Source organism: Cryptomeria japonica, chromosome 11 (genome assembly GCF_030272615.1).
Source record: "Cryptomeria japonica chromosome 11, Sugi_1.0, whole genome shotgun sequence".
NCBI lineage: Eukaryota > Viridiplantae > Streptophyta > Pinopsida > Cupressales > Cupressaceae > Cryptomeria > Cryptomeria japonica.
In genome coordinates, this window is record NC_081415.1 from 477755966 (window position 1) to 477775148 (window position 19183).

The 19183-nt window shown below is 34.6% G+C and overlaps 2 protein-coding genes across 2 annotated transcripts; one reads left to right on the forward strand and one right to left on the reverse strand.

Annotated features, from left to right (window-relative positions):
- Positions 1 to 2374: 2374 nt before the first annotated feature.
- LOC131859794 (cell number regulator 2-like) lies at positions 2375 to 16530 on the reverse strand. Its single transcript, XM_059213866.1, has 4 exons — positions 15815 to 16530; positions 3018 to 3089; positions 2722 to 2937; positions 2375 to 2624 (listed from the first exon to the last, which is right to left on the reverse strand). The coding sequence occupies exons 1-4, from the start codon at positions 15897 to 15899 to the stop codon at positions 2542 to 2544; spliced, it is 456 nt and encodes a 151-aa protein (XP_059069849.1). The 5' UTR covers positions 15900 to 16530; the 3' UTR covers positions 2375 to 2541.
- Positions 9589 to 14376, forward strand: LOC131068679 (cytochrome P450 CYP72A616-like). The gene is made up of 5 exons (XM_058003922.2): positions 9589 to 10092; positions 10340 to 10563; positions 10651 to 10895; positions 13086 to 13470; positions 13780 to 14376. The coding sequence occupies exons 1-5, from the start codon at positions 9807 to 9809 to the stop codon at positions 14209 to 14211; spliced, it is 1572 nt and encodes a 523-aa protein (XP_057859905.2). The 5' UTR covers positions 9589 to 9806; the 3' UTR covers positions 14212 to 14376.
- Positions 16531 to 19183: the final 2653 nt, after the last annotated feature.

Consider the following 19183-nt stretch of genomic DNA (forward strand, 5'->3'; position numbering starts at 1 on the left):
TCACCAATCTAGTTATTTTGGCAGTGTTTTGTGTTAATTGATTTATCAAATCCTTCTATGTAGCTTGTGAATGGTCTATTGGAGGAGATGGAGGGTTTGTATCTTGAGGGTCTAGCTGTGGGTTTTTCCCTAAGTTCTCAGGAGGTACATGTCTTGCAAGGGGGCAGTAATTTCAAAATCTAAATGCATTTATAACAAAAAATAAAAAAATAATCAAAAACAATGAATTCACATTCAAATTCGGGATAGAAATTATCAAATAGACAAAAAGGATGAAAAAAATAGAGTTTCCTACACATCTTGGTTGCCTTGGCATGGTAGATGGCTTTGGTCTTCAAAACCCCATTCGCGTAACTTGTGCTCCAAAACCCTCTCAAACAGTATATTGTGTGGCCGCAAGTGAAAATTACCTAGTCAGCCGCAGTAAAAAATATTATTCACAACAAAACATGTACGGGGTTTTAAAAACTAAACCACATACACGTTTAAATATTACAAAAACCTCGTACATTGTTTTTCTTTGTTTAGGCTAGATAAAACGAGACTAAACATGTATGCGCTATTTAAAATTTAAAATAACCCATGCGCATTATTAGTGTTTTGAAGTTTTTTTTTGGTGTGTCCACTTTTTTGCACACTATCTTAGTGCAATTACTCGAAGGTCATTTAAAGAGAAAAGATGAGAGAAAATAGAAGAAAATGAGAGAAATCAAGAAAACAATGATGAAATTATGTGAATGAATCATTGCAAAAAATAAGATGAAATTATGATAAGGAAATTGAGACTATAGGTTCTTCTTAGCCTTTTGTGAATCTCTAGGTATGAAAACAAGAAAATAACCATCCAAGCCTAGTTTTAACTCTAGATTATTTGGTTGAAAACAATAGCTAAAGTTAATTTTTCTTGAAATAGCTAGATTTTAGGTTTTTTTATTTTCTTACTTTTTTTTACCATTAATTTTTTCTATTGAGCTTATTTTGGTCTACTTGGGTAGGCTTTGGGTCACCCTTTTTACCTAGGAAACCCTACCACTTGAACTTGACTTCCCAAGTTACTATAGTAGTCACCATGGACATCCTCACAATCATTTCTATTAGTAGGACCAAAGAATGACCTGGCCATTTAAACGACCCTTATTTGTAGTTTTTCATTGGACCCCTTACCTAGACTACATTAATTCGTAAATCATCCTAAAGATGGGCCAACATACACCAATTGAGACCAAATAATCATTGTTGCTTGAACCTATCACAAAAAACTAAGAAAATCCATAAAAAATGTTAGATCACTTGTCATCTAGAAAGACCAACATATCAATAATGACAAGAAACCACTTACATCCATAATATTGCCTCTATAAGGGTAATGCATGCATAGAACACCACCTCTCCCGTTACCTACATGAATACACCAATATAAATAATGGTCTTGTTATAATGTGGTATGATGTGTTTCTATTTATATATTTCTTATAGGGAGCCCTGTAATATGTCATGTCTTCAAGTGAGATGCTAATCTCACTAGTAGGAAGATGAAATGTGTTATTATTTGAATCCTAATGCCCTACAAGGACAATAAGCATTCGTGATTCATAGAAGTTAATGTTGTAAAATTAACGATATGTCTAACTCACACAACTTTCAATAGTGCTCAATCCTCATCAATAGGTGATATGAGATATAAACTCTCCAATTATTCATTCTTCCCCCTTTCAAATACCTTTACCTACTCTTACATGTATAAAGCTAATGTAAATTTAATTGTTTATTATATACCTAACATTAAAAATGAAAATAAAGAAACTAATTATACTTTATTAGATTCGTGTTCATACTTTTCAAATTACAATTGTCTTTAATAATGTGATACATAATAACTAAAATCAAAGATTCTCACATTGAAATAAACCAATTTATCTCTTATAATTTATTCATTTAATATCATATGCATTTACCTCATCTTATATACATAAATCCAAAATAAATGTATTATTAATGATTTATCCAAAAATAAAATAAACATAAAGAAACCATTGATATTATACTAGATTTTATTGACCCTTCATAAATTATTGTTCTATTTAAAAAATGTGATACATAATTATTAAAAAAAAATCAAAAGTTATTAATATTTTATTAAAAAAAACATGTTACAATTAGTAGAATACCTTTAATACCATTTCAAACATGTATCATTGCGAATTTAAAAAAAATTGATTGAAAGTGGGTAGGAAAAATTCAATTATAAATTAACAATTATAAAAACAAATAAGTTTTGTTAAAAGACAGGTGAATAATAACCCAAAAAATTATTATAAATCAAAATATATATCTCAATAATAATCTATTAAAAAAAAAATTAAAGAAACATCATTATCCAGATATTGTCATTCATTTTGAATTAAAAAAAGTAGAACTAAAATTTCACAACTCATCAATAGTATTAACAACCACTACAATAGCCAATCCAGAGATAAATATTCAGAACAGCCATCGGAATTCCCAAATCCCTGATGAAACAGAAATGTCATGAGCCGGGAATTATTTTGCCATGTTTGGATGCCCAGGAGCTGTCGTGGAGGTACTCATCTCGTCCAGTTGCTTATCCAGATTACCTGTCCAACCTGCAACAAGGCCAAAACCAAAGAAAAACCCAAATCAACGCCAAAACCAATTGAAGGATTGTAAAAGTAAAGAGGCAGCAAGAGAAATGCATATTACCGAGAGCAGGATCATATCCTCTGTGTTTAAGTTCTCTGTATTCCCGGCACAGCGCGCATGATTCGCAACAACAATGAACCAGACAATCGTTACAGGGGCTCTCCGACAAGTTATACATTTCCCGCATCTTGTTTCGGTACAACCATGAAAAGCACCACGCACAACACCCCGTATAAAAGCACAGAGCACCATAAATCCCTCCGCTCAATATGCATTCTGCGGCAAGTTCAACCATTCAGCCTTTCCATCCAATAAATATAAATTGCTTGCTTAGAATTTATTTATGCGAATCTTACCTTCAGAACCCTCATCCACTATCTCTGCTATTTGCCCAAAAGTGACGCAGGGGCAGCAGCATGTGAGGCAACCTGCAAGTGCAGTCACACAACATTTCCATTATTATTATAATCCAATATGATCATCATGTAAGAGAGATGGGAAGATGAAGGAGAATAATAAAGAGATGGGTATACAGTTGGAAGGGTCTTTGTAGCAGGCGCACAGGCCAGAAGACCACTTTCCTGTTGCCATCTACTGTGGACGCTTCAAATTCAATTTACAAATATTGATTTTAGCCCTCCAGAGAACCAATTTAACATATAATGCTGATTCTAAACACCTCTGTTAATATGTTAAATTCCTGCCGCTGCTGATTGTCCAAACAATTCTTCCCAGATGTGAAAATAAATAATGATAATGTAAAACAGAGGACATGAATATATACCCAGAAAAAAAGCCAAATGACACGCTTTAAAACAAAATAAAAGCTGGTTTTGTTTTTTCACTGGTGAGACTTTTTGCCCTGTTTTTTTGTTTTTTAAACTTGTGAGACGTTTGACGCAAAGAAAGCAACGTAACGTTCAGTTTTAAATTTAGATTGTACAGGGACTCTCATAGCCTATGTAATTAGTTGGTTTGGAGCTTGGACTTTACACTTGGATCGTTGGCATGTGTAACCACCAACACATCGCCCTCTAATGGCCCATAGCCTATGTAACTATGCTTTTTTTTTCCTTTCAAGCAAGAAATGGGTGGCTGAAAGCCAAATCAGATGTCTTGGCTCAAGAAGTTAATGCAATTATATTTGGTTTGTAGAGATTTCAAGAAATCATTGTGACAAATATTGCATCCGCAGATACTAAATCTTCATTGTGAGGCATAGTTTAGATAACACCCTTTTCTATTACTCATTTTTATTTTTATTTGTTATGTGTTGTTTCAGGATGGCAATGCTTGTTAACAATCAATTGCTTTTACCAGCAATGTTGAAATTTTTATTCATCTCATGTTGATGTTGCTTTCCAGAGTATTTTCGAATAAGGCCGCTCTATATGATTTTAAGTATAATACTTGTGTCCGAGACATTTTTATTTATTTTTTTCTCATTAATATTTGTTTTATTTCAATTTTGGGAATTTTTTTCCCAAGAGCTTTAATTGAATGAATGTATAATTCTTGTTTCAATTCTGGTCTTGTTTTTCATAAGGCATTCATTTTGTCAGCTGAATATAGATTTAGTTTTATCTCAATAATTTTTATTTTGTTTCAATTTTGAATGCGATACAGATAACTATTTGCCACTAGTGTTAAGGAATTTCCTCAGCTGGATAAGGCATTCATTTTTTCCAGCTTTATGTAGGTTTCTTAGATCCATTTCCATACACCACCACTCCTCTTGCTCTATCTGTACAGTCACACCTATATGGTAGATATGTACACATATATGCATACATATATACAATACAGGTGTGTGAATATGCATTCATGCATGCATATACGCATATATTCATATACGCATATAAATATATGCGTGTATAAAGACAGAGGGTTTCACACATATAGGGTAGACGTGTGTAAAATATGGAAGCATAGACGATGTACATGAACTGTTTGACAAAATGCCTCACATAAATGTGGTCTGATGCATCCCTCTCCCCCTCTCTATCTGCTATATGGTAGACATGTATGCAAAATGTGGAGGCAGAGACAAGGCATGTGAAATGATTGAATAAATGCCTCAACCAAATGTTATCTCATGATCCCCCGATCCCCCACTCTCCCTCTTTCTGTATCCACATATATTGTAGAAATGTATAAAAAATGGAAGCATAGACAAGGCATTTAAACTGAAAGAATAGCTGTTTGAGAGACGCAAGGTTGCGTCGAGACAGGGGTATTTGCAGATTCGGGACACTGGTACGGCTATTTTTCATGATAAGAGACGGGTGTTTGGAGACATTTTTTTTAATATAATTTAATAATAAATAGAAAATCTGAAAACAGGTCTATTTGTAAATCTAAATATGAATATAGACAAGGCTTTTAGAACGCAAACCAGCATCCCACATACCTGTGCTCAATTTGGAGCTTCGGAACAGGGTATGGACACCCATTGAAAATGGATTTTTTTTCAGATGTTGTAATAATAAGTGCCACTCCCAATCACCACAGCCTCACAAAAACTTATAAACAAAATTCAATAAAGAAGACCGCGCACAAATTCTCTTGAATGATTTCAAATTCTGACTAATTTTCTGTATAGCTTATATATGAGATTTGAAGTTCTCTGTAGTATCTATCTACTGTATCTTGTCATGAGGTAGCTGAGGCTCTGCTATTCAGATTGATGTTAATTGATAAATATTGTGTTGAAGTACTGATACAAACTTAAAGTCAAGGCTTTCTCGAAAGAAGCTTTTGTTTGGAGACAGTCGAAGCAAGCCTAACACCCTTATCAATTATCATATTTTGCGAGTTACTTTACCTTATGAAAGCAAATCGGCCTAGGTAAAATTAATGAAGCAAATCCTACCCTTCCTAACTGAGAACTCAATGCATGTACCTTCTTTTTTTTTGGCATTTTTCACTACCATTTTGTTTCGCATTTTTGCAAATGCAACTGAGGAGTAATATTTTCCACACCAACTTTTAAGCTCGTAGCAATCATTCTATTTATATCTCGGTAATGGAAAGTGAGAAATGTTAGTCCTGAGAAGAAATCGGCTGCACAGGATTATCCTTCACTCCATAAAACTCCTTAGATTTTCTACTCATATTGAAAAGGATACACATGGTAAGACAATAGCTAAAAGGATCAACTAGCTTGCAAATGCATAGCTGCCATAATACAGATTGAAGAAGTAATATAGTTTTTCCCAAGGCAAGCTTTAAAAAAAAAACTTTCAAAAGGGCATCATCATACACTAATACACTACAGCATTTCAATAAAAGGTGTTTAAACTTTTCTTCTTGTACTTGACGATAGGAAAAGGCATCATGCATACCATAGTGAGTATTGATCACTCTAAAACCAAAAGAAAAATAGTCATCACATATACCCAGTAAGCAAATTACATGAAATGACAGGAATGCATAGCTCATGCTCTATTAATGTAGAATGCATAAACCTCCAGCAGACCAGGTAGACTCTCAAACCTCTTTACTTCGAAGCCAACGAAAATTAATTCACAATCGGAATAATATATGAAGCAGAATGAATAAGGCCAGCAATACTCGGTAGATTTTTCAATTCTATGAAAAAATCATCAAAGACATAAGAAATTGGTTTCATTATGTTATCAATCTACAATTTTTTATTTTTTTTTTATAAAAGTGGATGAGAACACTAAAATTATATTGATTATATATATTTTTACATGTGTCTAGTTCAAAGAGCACTGAAGGGAAAGAACCAGTAAGAAAACCCTTCAGTTTTGCTCAAAAAAACATAAGCCTATCTACCCATTACAAAAAGCCCATAGGCATACCAAAACCCCCCAGATACATTGCAATGCATTGCCATCCGCATTAGATATAAAGGAAGCTGTAAGAATCAGTCTAACAGGGAGCATCTAAAGATGGAGTCAAGAATGTCCACCAAAAATTAGAGCCATCACCCCAAAATCCAGCCTGTCTAAACACCAAAAGAATCCAAAGATCTGAAGAAAACAAAACTCAGAGCCATGAGAGAACCAAGAATAAGAGATCTTGCCATCACAAATATGGTGAGCAAACATAGACAGATCCAAATAAGAAGCAGGGAAAGATATTGAAGACCCTCAGGGAGGAGGATGAGACCAAACCAAAGAATAATCCAAAGTAGTAACCAAAGGAATAGTATCAAAATAAGAAATCCTCTACAATACCATATTAACTACTCTTTCCAATTCCTCAGAAAAAGCCACCATCCGCCGAATTTGGCAAGAATTCTCCATAGAAAACAGAACATGCTGTTAGAGTGAAAAGCAAGACAAAGATCGAATGATAGCCATAAGTGCCCACCAACAATCGATATAATTGAGAACGGGATCACCATGTCATAATTATCACATCATGAAAGAAACCTACTAATATGAGGATGATCACACAATGATAAAGCCAGCGAATAGCATAATATCCCCAATCAATAGGAGGACCACCTATAAAGAAAGCATCTTCATGCAAGATGCAGGAATCTCTGAGGGAGAGACCTCCAGGAAATCGACATCCTCCACAACAGCCTTATTTGCTAAAAAATCCGCAATGACGTTGATCTCCCTAAAACAATTATCAATCTACAATTATTTGCTAAAGTCAGATTTTAAAAAATTGAAATTTTACCTACTAGTAGTATCTAACCGCTCTGCCCTAATCAACTCAACTTTACCAGATTAGACAAATACGGAGCAGAGCTCGTAGATTTTTTATAAAAATCCATGAAATAGACTTACAACTCATAAAAGCAATGGAACAGAGATAAAATAATTTGAGTCCAATCATCTGCAAATATTGAACATTATCCATCTTTAATTGTGTAGAGTGTAGACAACCACAGAAATTAAAAACTATATATTACTTTTCAATATCTACTGCGCTTGCTCCTGTCATTAATCTTACACACATGCTCTTAAACATGATGTAATCTGTATCTAGACCATGAAATCTTTCCATTTTGCCTAAAATTTGACTCCCTTCTATTGGCAATTTTTCCAATTTTTCATACAATCAACACCAACCATACAATGTCTACTCTCTGGCTCCCTAAAAGTAGTTAGAACACCCCCAAAGCCATACAAATAATGAAGGGACTTGATATATCTGCATCTTCATGCAATTCAATCTTCACCCTAATGGAGTAAAGTAAGCTCATTGTTTTCTTAATTATCAGCTGGGTATTTAGTACCAGTATCAATCTAGAACACGAAACTAAAACCCGTATGTTTAAAAACTCATTTATGAACATCAAGGTATCTATCAAGCCCTAAAATTTAGAAACCACTTCAGAAATACCTCCTGCGCTTGCATTTCAATCAAAATTTGGACTATCCAGATGAAAGGGTTAAAACACAAATCCTTGTTTCAATAACAATCCTAGCAAAAAAATATATATATATATCCACAAAATGACAAAAAAATCCCACCCTTTTCATATTGACATATCTACCAAGGTCTCCAATCCAATACCTATTTTATCTAATTCTGTATTTAGTTCAAAAATACCTCGTGCTCTCGCATTTCTAAACAAATTTATCATTACCTAGATCAAAGGGATAAAAATAGAAAGATGTCTTGTTTTGTGTTTTTTATTTCTAAATACATAATGCTCTGCTTTATTTGGAGAGTTCTTGGCAAAATTGGTGGTTGTTGGCTTCTTCTGAGGAACTGGAAAGTACAATTAATATGGTGGTGTAGATGGCTCCTTATCCTGTTGCTGCTATTATGGCTTTTACTATGGACTATTTTGTGGATCGGCCTCATTGTGATTCCTGAGGGTTTTCTTCATCCTTCTCTGCTCCTTATATGGATGGGCATTTGTTTGCTAACCATTCTTATGCTGACAGGATTGCTTTTACTTGGTTCCCTTTTGGCTTTGTGTTTTGTTCTCTGCAGGGCCTTGGATACATGTGGGGCATAGACAGATTGGTTTTTGGGGGTGTTGGCACTGATTTTGTCCAGGATAAGGTGGCTTCTTGTTTGGGATGTTATCTTCTTCACTGGTTCCTATAAGCTTCTCTCAAGCTTCCTTTATATCTAATGCCATTGGTGATGTAACCTAGGGTTTTTTTGCGGATTGCCTATGGGCTATTGTAATGGGTAGATTGGCTTCTATTCTTTTGAGCTATACTGAAGGGTTTTCTTACTGGTTCTTTCCCTTCAGTGCTCATTGAACCAGACACCATGTAAAAAATACAAAAATTTAATATAATTTCAATGGTTCATCCACTTTTATCAAAAAAAAAAAAAAAAAACATTTTTTCTAAAATAATGCAACTGAAACCTTATTTCCGTATTACTGTTGTTTCATTTTACTCACAATAAACCAAAAGTGGATCTGAAAATATCAACTATAGTAACAACAAAAACTTTAATAGCAATTTCAGCACTAAAACACCATCATACCTTGCAACTAAATAAAATAATTCCACAACAATAAAATAATCAGATTTTGTTGTCAAATAAAATAGATAAAATGTTAAAAAAATATTATTAAATTAATTCCACAACAATCAAATAATCAAATTTCATTGTCAAACAAAATAGATAATATGTAAAAAAAAAATATTATATTGAGGATGCAATATTAAAAAATTGGAAAATGTTTCTTGGAATCTTTTAAAATATTAATATCAAATATCTAATTATTAAATAAGAAAATTGATTATAAACTAGAAAACTTTTAAGTCGACTTTTTTTAAAAATTGAACCCAAACGTTGCTATGGTGCCCTGTGTCGGGAGGAACTAAAAATAAATGTGTCACAATCTCTCCAGCATATTGAAATATGAATAGTCCAAAAATCTTATCCAATTACCTATGGTATGTAATTCCAAGTTGAATACGTGCGATGTTGAGGTCAAAACTTGTACATCGCATTGGACGTCATTACAGTGCTGAGTTAGAGTGGGGAACACTCCACTCCACTCCACTCCACTCACTATAACCATGGTAGCGTGAGGATCGCTCCTCTCCCTCCAATATATAGATGGATATCTGCACATTTGTTGATGTGGAAAGAAAGCTCACAACAAATTTCCTCAGTCCATCCACACAGAACAAGGAAACAGAAGTTACATTCGGAACAAGGAGGCAGAAGGTGCATTCTGAATTATGGCAATGGAAATGGGTGGATGGAGAGGCCTTTTGATATGGGGTGTAGTGTTAAGCTTGGCACATGTGATGGTGAAAATAGCGAGAGCCATATGGTGGAGGCCTCGACAACATACAAGGTGTTTTGAAGCTCAGGGTATAAGGGGCCCTTCATACAAACTACTGAGTGGCAATCTACCAGAGATGATGAAGATGATAGATGAAGCCAAATCGAAGCCAATGGAATTTTCTCATCGAATAGTACCCCGAGTTCTGCCCCATTATTACGCCAGTATTAACAAATATGGTGTGACTGTCTCTTCTTCATTTTCAGTTCATGGAATAATTAGTTGAAGTTAGTCATACTTAACAATCAGGCATATTTGTAATTTTATAAATTAAGACTGTCTGTTCGATCAACTACTGATCATTTTTCTAATGTTAAAATGTAGTCAGCATTTGATAAAATGGCTGCTTAAGATTTTCTATTTTAAAAAGTATGCAAAGCTAAAAAATTTAAGCCCTGTGTTGAAGTTGGTCAATTTTGAACACAGGGCGGTTCTTCGTATACTGGTTTGGTACGAAAGCGAAGGTGAATATACCAGACGTGGAGCTCCTTAAAGAAATTCTTTCCACCAAGTTCGGACACTATGAAAAGCCGCCTCAAAACCGTATAACGAGGCAGCTGCTCGGAGGTGGGCTCGGTTCTTTGGACGGCGAGGAATGGGCAAAGCACAGAAGAATAATCAACCCAGCTTTCTACATAGAACAGTTAAAGGTGATTCAGCCTTAAATTTACAATATAACCACGAATGCTTTTCTTTAGAGTAAAAAATTAAAGACGTGGTGGTGGTGGTGGTTGCAGGGGATGGTTCCCACAGTAGCGGACAGCGCTTCCGATATGATAAAACGGTGGAAGGAAAGAATCGGTCATGATTCACAGAGAGAGATAGAAGTGTCAAAAGAGTTTCGCGATTTAACAGCAGATATTATTTCCCGAACAGCCTTTGGAAGCAGCTATGTTGAAGGAAAGCATATATTTGACATGCAGGTGGAACAACTTAATCTGATTATTGAATCTATTCGTACAATTTATATTCCTGGTTTCGGGTAAGCTAGCACCTTAATCTCCCTTTCAGTTTCCTTTTCATTGGCAAGTACTTTGGATATTGTACAGTTTCTATTCCTGGTTTTGGTCTAAGTGATTGTTGGTGTTGTCCTAAGTTTTGTTAGAGGGTTCGTGGTCTCTGTCAAACGTTAATTCAAGACGGTTATTAAGGTTTTTGAGGTTATAATCATGTCATCTTTGTTTTGTTGCATAAATCCAGTTAATATGGATCCTTCTTGTTTGGTTTCAAAGTCATGGAAATATTTGCTTCGATTGGTGAAGAATCTCATTATCATTGTCACTATTGTTGGTAATGTAGATTCCGAGATCAATTTTCTGTCTTGATTTCTTGAACCATATAATCAATCTCATTATTTGTTTACAAAATGTTTGGTGGTGGTCTCGTTAGATTGAGCTAGATAACTTGATCATAATCTCTGTTTGTTGTTGTTTTCCTTCCCATGAAGACAATTAGGCCACAAATCTTGATGACCCCTTTTTCAAAAAAATTGTCATCTGATGGGAACTAATCATTTATGGTGATCTTGCTTGCAATCTACTTAGCTCTACTTTTCAACCTTCTGACCGAAACTTGATGAAAGGCCCTTTGAACTCATCTCTATGTAGCCCCAAGAGCGGTGACCATTGTACTTCTAAACCACATTTACTCCTCCCTGTCATAATGGCGAACATGGTGCTTTCTGAACTATATTTACCTTGATTTTATGACACTTCCTTGAACAACTGTGTCATTGTCTACTATCAAAACTTAAAACTTAGGAGATACATAAATGAAGCACTTAAGACCAGATGCCAATTTGTTGCCCATTCAATCATCGATGTTACTTGAATCAATCAACACAAATTCTCTTACCTTGAGAGTTGCTTAATCAATAAAGCATGACAAGAGATGGTTGCTCGATGGATGTCTCCTCTTTCTAAGCTTCATGTTCTAATTCCTGGTCGTCCTCTGTATACAGTGCTCCTTCAATGTAGAATAACTTTTTTTGCACATTTATGCCATTTACTGTATATGTAGTCACAGTTAAAGCATTATCCTTTGGTCTTTTAATCTTCAATTATTAGGGTGTCAATTGAGTTGGTGTTAAAGTAAAGAAAATTTGTTTCTTGCTAGCTGTTTCTCCTTTGACCTGCGGGCTCTAACATAACATCATTTACTGTAGAGATCAAATAACCTTGCATCATGTTAAATGGTATCCATGGGACCTTCTAGAAATAAGTCAATCTTATGCCCATTTTGAAAAATTCTCTGCTCACAGGCTCAATGCCAGAAGAACTTGTATGTAATTTGCAACAGTACCTATCTAAGCTTGGCTAACCGAATAAATCAATTACTCCACTACAATTAACTAGCATAAGAGGAGAATTGTTACTCTCATCTCTTGTAACGAAATTAATTAGAGCAAGAGCTAAATAGCATCAATGATCATAAAAGATCTACAGATAGCAATAGCAGAATTGCAGAATAAATGCTTAAACATTAGTATAGCAAATCAACACAATAAGTGGAATGGAAACCTTAGATTACTAGACGAAGCCAATTCAAAGGATAACCTTCAGAAATCTTAAAAACAAAATTTATAAATTGATCATCAGCAACTACTCACTAATTTCTATATATAGAATCATTTGGCAATAATGGCTCCCTAATCCTAATGAAGCCGACTAACATTACACGTATTAATTTTAAAAACTAACAAATGACTAAGCCAAGGATCATGTATGCCCAGCCTGGCCATCACATATCATGATACAACCTATGATTTATGCTTTAGCAAAAATAGTCAATGCACAATGGCCATGACCTCTCCTGTTTCCTACAACTGTGCCCCCAATATAAGTTTGTGCCAGCTGAAATTAGTTGAATATTTTATTAGTAGAAAATATTGCATTTTACCACAGGGTTTTCCACTTGAGTTATTTACTACCTTAAAAAAAGGCTATGTTATGAAGCCTGTTGCATTTGAAAAATAGAAAAATCAAAATTCCACCTTGCTTATAGTAGCAGCCAAACCATTGCCAACCGCTATAATCTCCTGTTGTGGATCCTTATGTTTTTCTTTCACCCAGCGGTTCCTAGTGAGTGTATTTTTAATTTTGTTCTTCAATTAAGCTTTAAACTACATGTGCATGCATTTATCTAAGTGGCAGTTGGTCGTACATTGATTCAGATTGTTGCCCACAAAGAAAAACAGGCGACTTTGGAAACTAGGAAGAGAAATTAACAGGTCGTCGAAAGTGTTGATTGAAGGGCGTCAGCGAACATTGAGCATGGATGACTCTGAAAGATATAGAAATGATCTGCTGGGTCTTATGGTAGCTAAAATTAAGAAAGAGCCAGGAAGCCCCCAAAATGCGTGCATGACAGTTGAAGAGATCATTGAGGAGTGCAAATTTTTCTTCTTCGCTGGTCATGAAACATCATCTGCACTTTTGACATGGACCATGGTTTTGCTCGGGATGCATCAAGAGTGGCAAGAAGCAGCTAGAAAAGAAGTCTTGGAAGTCTGTGGAAAAGATGTTCCCCACACTGACACCATCAACCGGTTGAAAATTGTAAGATTACTGCACCTTTCCATTTCTAATCTGAAATGAAATTGCCCAACTCTGCAAGTAGCTATGGTTTTCAATATTCTAATTCGGAGATATACCTTTCTTTGAAAGTTTTCAAAATAATTGTGGGAATTCAACTTAAATAATGGATATTGGGAAAGCCAACTTTGAAAGAAAGGTCTCTCTTTGATTGGAACTGTGAAATTCATAGATGCTTGCGACATCATTATGGTTTCTAAATGGTTCCCACCTTTTGAAATATTTTTTTGGTTCGTGTACCATAGAAATGAATCCTTTTCATTGATTATGTAGGTGACAATGATTCTGAATGAAGCTCTGAGATTGTATGCCCCCGCGACACAGACGAGTCGACACACTTACAAGGAAATGAAGCTGGGAGACTTCAATATTCCAGCTGGCATAGAACTTTCAGTTCCAATTATTGCAATCCACCATGACCCAGAGCTATGGGGAAACGATGCAGACGAGTTCAAGCCTCAACGATTTGCTGAGGGTGCTGCTAAGGCTTCTAAACATCCGTTGGCATTTATGCCATTTGGACTCGGACCTAGAGCTTGTGTAGGCCAGAATTTTGCTATGATTGAAGCTAAGGTAGTTCTGGCAATAATTTTGCAGCAGTTCTCATTTTCTGTGTCCCCATCTTATGTTCATGCACCTGCCACCGTCGCCACTCTGCAGCCTCAATATGGAGCTCAGATAATTGTTCATCCACTACAAAATTGAATAATCTTTGACGAGAGGTGATGAAACAGAGTAAAAACCCTTTCATTCTGAGAAATCAAGTAGTTAACTAGCTAATAAGTTACATGCATGGTGAATTCGTCGTTGTATCTTGAAATAGCAACAATAATAATGAAGGCATGAAAGAACCTTCAAACTTATGAACCATACTCACCTTGATGTCAAATTATGTTCAACTTCATAATTGAAGTGCTCTACCTATATGGTGGTCTAAATATATTATGGACCAGTCACCCATTTCCATGTCAGTGAACAAATATATAATATATAAAAAATTATGACAAGCTGAGAAGCCAATTAATTTCGATGTAATAATTTGTTCTAACTTTAACATTATGAATATCCAAAGAAAAATTATTACTGCAAAGCAGAGAGGACGTAACTATTATCTCCACTTCTCAAAAAAAATTCTTCACTTGATTTTTATGGGATATAATTTGTTTTTAAATAAAAAATTTATATCATGGCCAAGGATAAAAGATCGAACTTGCAGCTGCTTGCTTGAACCATTCAATAATCACCATTTTGTTTACAGATTCCCTGAAGAAATTTACAATTTACTATATTGATAGCGCAGAGCAAATTTATATTATAGCATAATGTTGATTGTATATGAATGTTTTTGGATTTAAATATGTTGGAATTTTTTTATCAATATTTCAGATTACATCTTGTAATCCACCGTTAGGATGTTGAGAGCAAGAAGAAAAAATGAAAGAGTGTGATTTAAGACATTGATGACAAAAATTCTTACACAAATCAAATTCTCAAACACTCATATATAATATTATGAACTCTGAAATTCTGATGTCTTTTAAAGAACTGTTTGTTGATTGAATATCCTGCTCCTTTTGTTTGATGTCCTATTGCTTGAACTATATTTGATGAGACCTATTTTCTGTAATGACCTATTTTTCAGAATTTTTTCTGTCTATATCTTTCTAAAATAAATACAAATTACATACATAAACCCAATAAACAGTCTGATGATCAAAATACACTTGAAACTTACATTGGTCTAAAGTAGGACCTATAAAAATTGTATATAAGCTAATACATGGAATGATGAAATTTCAATTTTTTCCCAACACAAATTGCAGACAGAAACCCAATCAATAATCTAATGATGGAAATTTTCTTGCAAATTAGATTGGACTACATTGGGACCTATAAAAAGTGTCTATAAACTGATACATGAAATGACGAACATTGTTGTTTTATACCCCAATTGTTTGTAGTTTTGTATATATGCATAATGAATTGAACAATGCTGAAACTCATACCAGATGAAAAATAGAAGGAAGAAAGAAAGTATATTCATATCCATGGAATCAATGGAACTTGATTGCACATTTAACTACAAAAAGAAGAGTACTGGGGTAAAAGAATTCTAAAGTGAGTAAACACTAACTAAATACAAAAGCTAGAGAAAGAAGGACAAACAAGTGACGGGGAACCAAAAATGTTCATTTCCAAACCATAAGATCTAAGTACAAGTATAAATAGCCATTTAAGGTAACCCCAATGAAGCAACTTGATGAAAATCAAAATTGGAGACCATGCATCAAAACCAGTACTATCATACCTGTAGCAACGATCAGGGCAAAAGAATCCACTGCAACATCTTTGACCACTGAAATACCAATACAGAACCCAATTATGTACAGCATATAGATGTACAAGGCAAACGCAACCAAGCTAGACTATCCTAGAAGGAAAGTCGGATACTCCCACGGGAACTTGAACAGGCAAGGATGATGAATGTTTGGTGGCAAAAAATAATCTGGCATTGTGCTCATCTGTGATCTTGACTGTGGTTAGGGAGCCAGAAGGTCCCAATTGCCAAAACAAACCGGATCCACATTTGCTTAGGAGGAGAGAGCCCACTAGGATTCTGGAGTAAAATGCAATATTGGCCATAATTTAAAGGGATTGCAGAAAAAAAAATTAAACCATCAATCAATAAACCCATGCTAGGGTTTTCCAGAGCAGTATCTCTTCCTAAAATACCATACGAAAACTGGAGCATTATTCAAGCAAAGCTGCTACAGGTAATGGGATTAAGCGTTTTAGCAAAGAAATGCCTAAATGGTTATACTGGAGTTCATTAAAGAAAATATTAACAAACTGTCAAACATGAAACAAAAGACATGAAGTACAGATAATACAAAATCAGTCAGTTTCCCTCCCAAAAGGCCCCAAAAATTCAGTTCAAAATTTCAAATTTACTCCCAAATACAGAAGTCACGACACAGCAAATGAGGTTAACAAAAAGACCGTTGCCCATTACTGGTGCTTTAGTGAAGGTCGTTAGATTTACGAGTGGTGTAGGGAAGAGGGTCATAGTGGTGTATTTAATTTGCGCTTTCAATTTTAAATCGTTCTAAAAATTTAGAACATTTTATCAGTTAGGGGAAAGGACCCAGTAGTGGTGCACCCTAACTTCACGCTTCTCAAAATCCTACTTGAAAATTTCGAATCACTCCGATTTTTTTACAGCAGCTTACTTGGCAAGTCCCCTGCTTATAACTAAGGTTTCAGGGCCACATCATCAAATATGATGCCACATCAGCATGCTTTTTGCCAAGGTGTCCAAAACAGCCCCAAAAAAAAGTGAGACCAATAGGCGTGCAAAAGAGACCCCAATAGTTGTGCAGCCGATGTGGCATCACCTGATTGGTTACTTTTTACAATATTAGTACATTTCTTAACAACTATTGGTACATTTCCTAACAACTGTTGGTACATTTCCTAACAAAAATTGATATTTTTTGTTTCAAACAATAGGTTTTATTTGTTCAATTTTTGGAACAAAAGGTATCAACAACCCTCACAACAATTGGAACATGCTCAACTACTGGGTCCTTTCCCCTAATTGATTGTTAAATGTAAAGTTTCAAAATAGCATCATCAAATTTGATTCGTTTATTATGTGTAGTTTTAAAAATGTTTAAAATATCACTTTTCTAACTTTTTATCTATCGTAGTCAATTACTACATTTGATCTTTGAGTGCACTTAACATCAATACTTGAACATAATGTTAATAAATTATATAGCTTATTATGAACAATAATTAAACATATACTACTTTTATTTTGTAAATATCGTAAAGCATAATACAAAATATCTTATTATTACATAAATTAAATCTATAAATTATTAAAAAATTACTTATGACTACAAATTTATAAGCTTAATCCTAATCTATTTACTCCTAACACTTGTCAACATTTCAACTCATAATTTGTCTATCTCATAGTTTTTGATACACTATTATCAATCCATCCTTTGTCCCTCCAAGGTATTGGTACAACGATGTCATGTCCACCAACATGAGAGACACAAAATTTGCTACCATGGAAGGGGGTTTGTCGACCAAGTAAAACTTATATGTATTTCATTTTTTTATTGTATTATTTTTTTTTTCATTGTTCTCACACTATGTTGGTTTTGTAGGGTGCAACTCCTCTTCCCAAGTTCTCTACAAATTATCTTTTTGATGGCTTCCAATGAAGGATCTACAAATGTGTTTGTTGACACAACAAAATTGATGGGCTTTTAAACTTACAAAGTGGGTAAGGTCTTTTCTGACCTTAAAAGGGCTATGAACCATTTCTCGACGCTAGTTTACAATTTGTAGAGAAAATGTTTGTTATTAATGTTTTGCATTTTTTTGTGGTTTTAGGGTTTTTGGGGGGTTTGTAACTAATATTTAATGTGATTTGAGGGTTTTTATGGTTTGAAACCGAGTTATAATATGGTTTGAGGGTTTCTTTCTAGTTTGTAACCAAGCTTTAATGTGGTTTGAAGGTTTTTTGGTAGGGTTTCTTTTCGGTATTGTATGTAGATAATTTTGTAAATCTATAAAGCTAATTTAGGATTGTGGTGCGCTAAAAGGGTTGTGAGTCTAATGGGGTTAACAAGCTTCTCATTCTTTACTTTTATATCCTATTGAAATAAAAGATGGCATTAGGGTTAATTGTGTAAATCTATAAAGCTAATTTAGGATTGTGGTGCGCTAAAAGGGTTGTGAGTCTAATAGGGTTAACAAGCTTCTCATTCTTTACTTTTATATCCTATTTAAATAAAAGATGACATTAGGGTTAATTGTGTACTTATTAGGGTTGACTGGGTAGGACTCCAATGTTGAGTGCTAGTGTCTTGAAGTTGTGTAGATGAGAGCCAAGGTTGGGAAAAGTTTGAGCAGGGACCTCAGTAGTTATCCTCAAAAACTAGAGAAAAAGTAGGAGGACAGAAATGTTGGTTGCGCATGTCATAACGTTTTGTGTTGTTTGAAGTCTAGATATGATCGTTATAGTTTTCTCTATTTGTATGTGTCATTGTCATAGTCTAAATTGTTCAAATTTGTACCTACACACATGAAAGAGGGGAAAATTTTGTGTTTTATAGGGGCATGCCTTAGTCAAACCATGTCTTGGTGTTCCCACCTCCACAATAATAATTATGATGAAGATAGCAATTGTGTTCTCTCAGGGGAGCAAAGGCAAAACAAATAACACAAATTTTGAAACGACAATGATACCTTAGATGTGAAGCCCTTGCTTGGATCCAAACAAGATGATTATGAAGTCCTGCAAATGTTAGGACATAACATGATAACAATAATAGATAAAAAATAATAGCTTAGTTGAAACCAGATTTCACATCATAGTATGCTTGACAATGGCTCTTAATAGCTTGATATGATGAATGATCATGATAATGTTCTTCTAGCTAGTTGGGATTTTTAATAGAGATGGGAGTCACATTCATATGCAGCTAGTTCACCTTTCCAAATAACCTATTGAGTTTAGGCTGACAACAATGTCATGATTGTCAAGGGCTCAAAGTCAAAATTCAAACTTTCAAATTTAAAGCCAAATTGGCAAGACACTACCGTTGGGCACTAGTGTCTTACCCTAAATTTAGTTGTTTAAATGGTTAGGCACAAC

Coding starts and splice junctions, on each gene's coding strand:
- LOC131068679 (XM_058003922.2), top strand. CDS start 9,807: ATGGCAATGGAAATGGGTGGATGGAGAGGCCTTTTGATATGGGGTGTA. Junction 10,564..10,650: donor TCTACATAGAACAGTTAAAG/GTGATTCAGCCT, acceptor TGGTGGTTGCAG/GGGATGGTTCCCACAGTAGC. Junction 10,896..13,085: donor ATTTATATTCCTGGTTTCGG/GTAAGCTAGCAC, acceptor ACATTGATTCAG/ATTGTTGCCCACAAAGAAAA.
- LOC131859794 (XM_059213866.1), bottom strand. CDS start 15,899: ATGCTGTACATAATTGGGTTCTGTATTGGTATTTCAGTGGTCAAAGAT. Junction 2,938..3,017: donor AGTGGATGAGGGTTCTGAAG/GTAAGATTCGCA, acceptor AACTTGCCGCAG/AATGCATATTGAGCGGAGGG. Junction 2,625..2,721: donor AGGATATGATCCTGCTCTCG/GTAATATGCATT, acceptor GCCTTGTTGCAG/GTTGGACAGGTAATCTGGAT.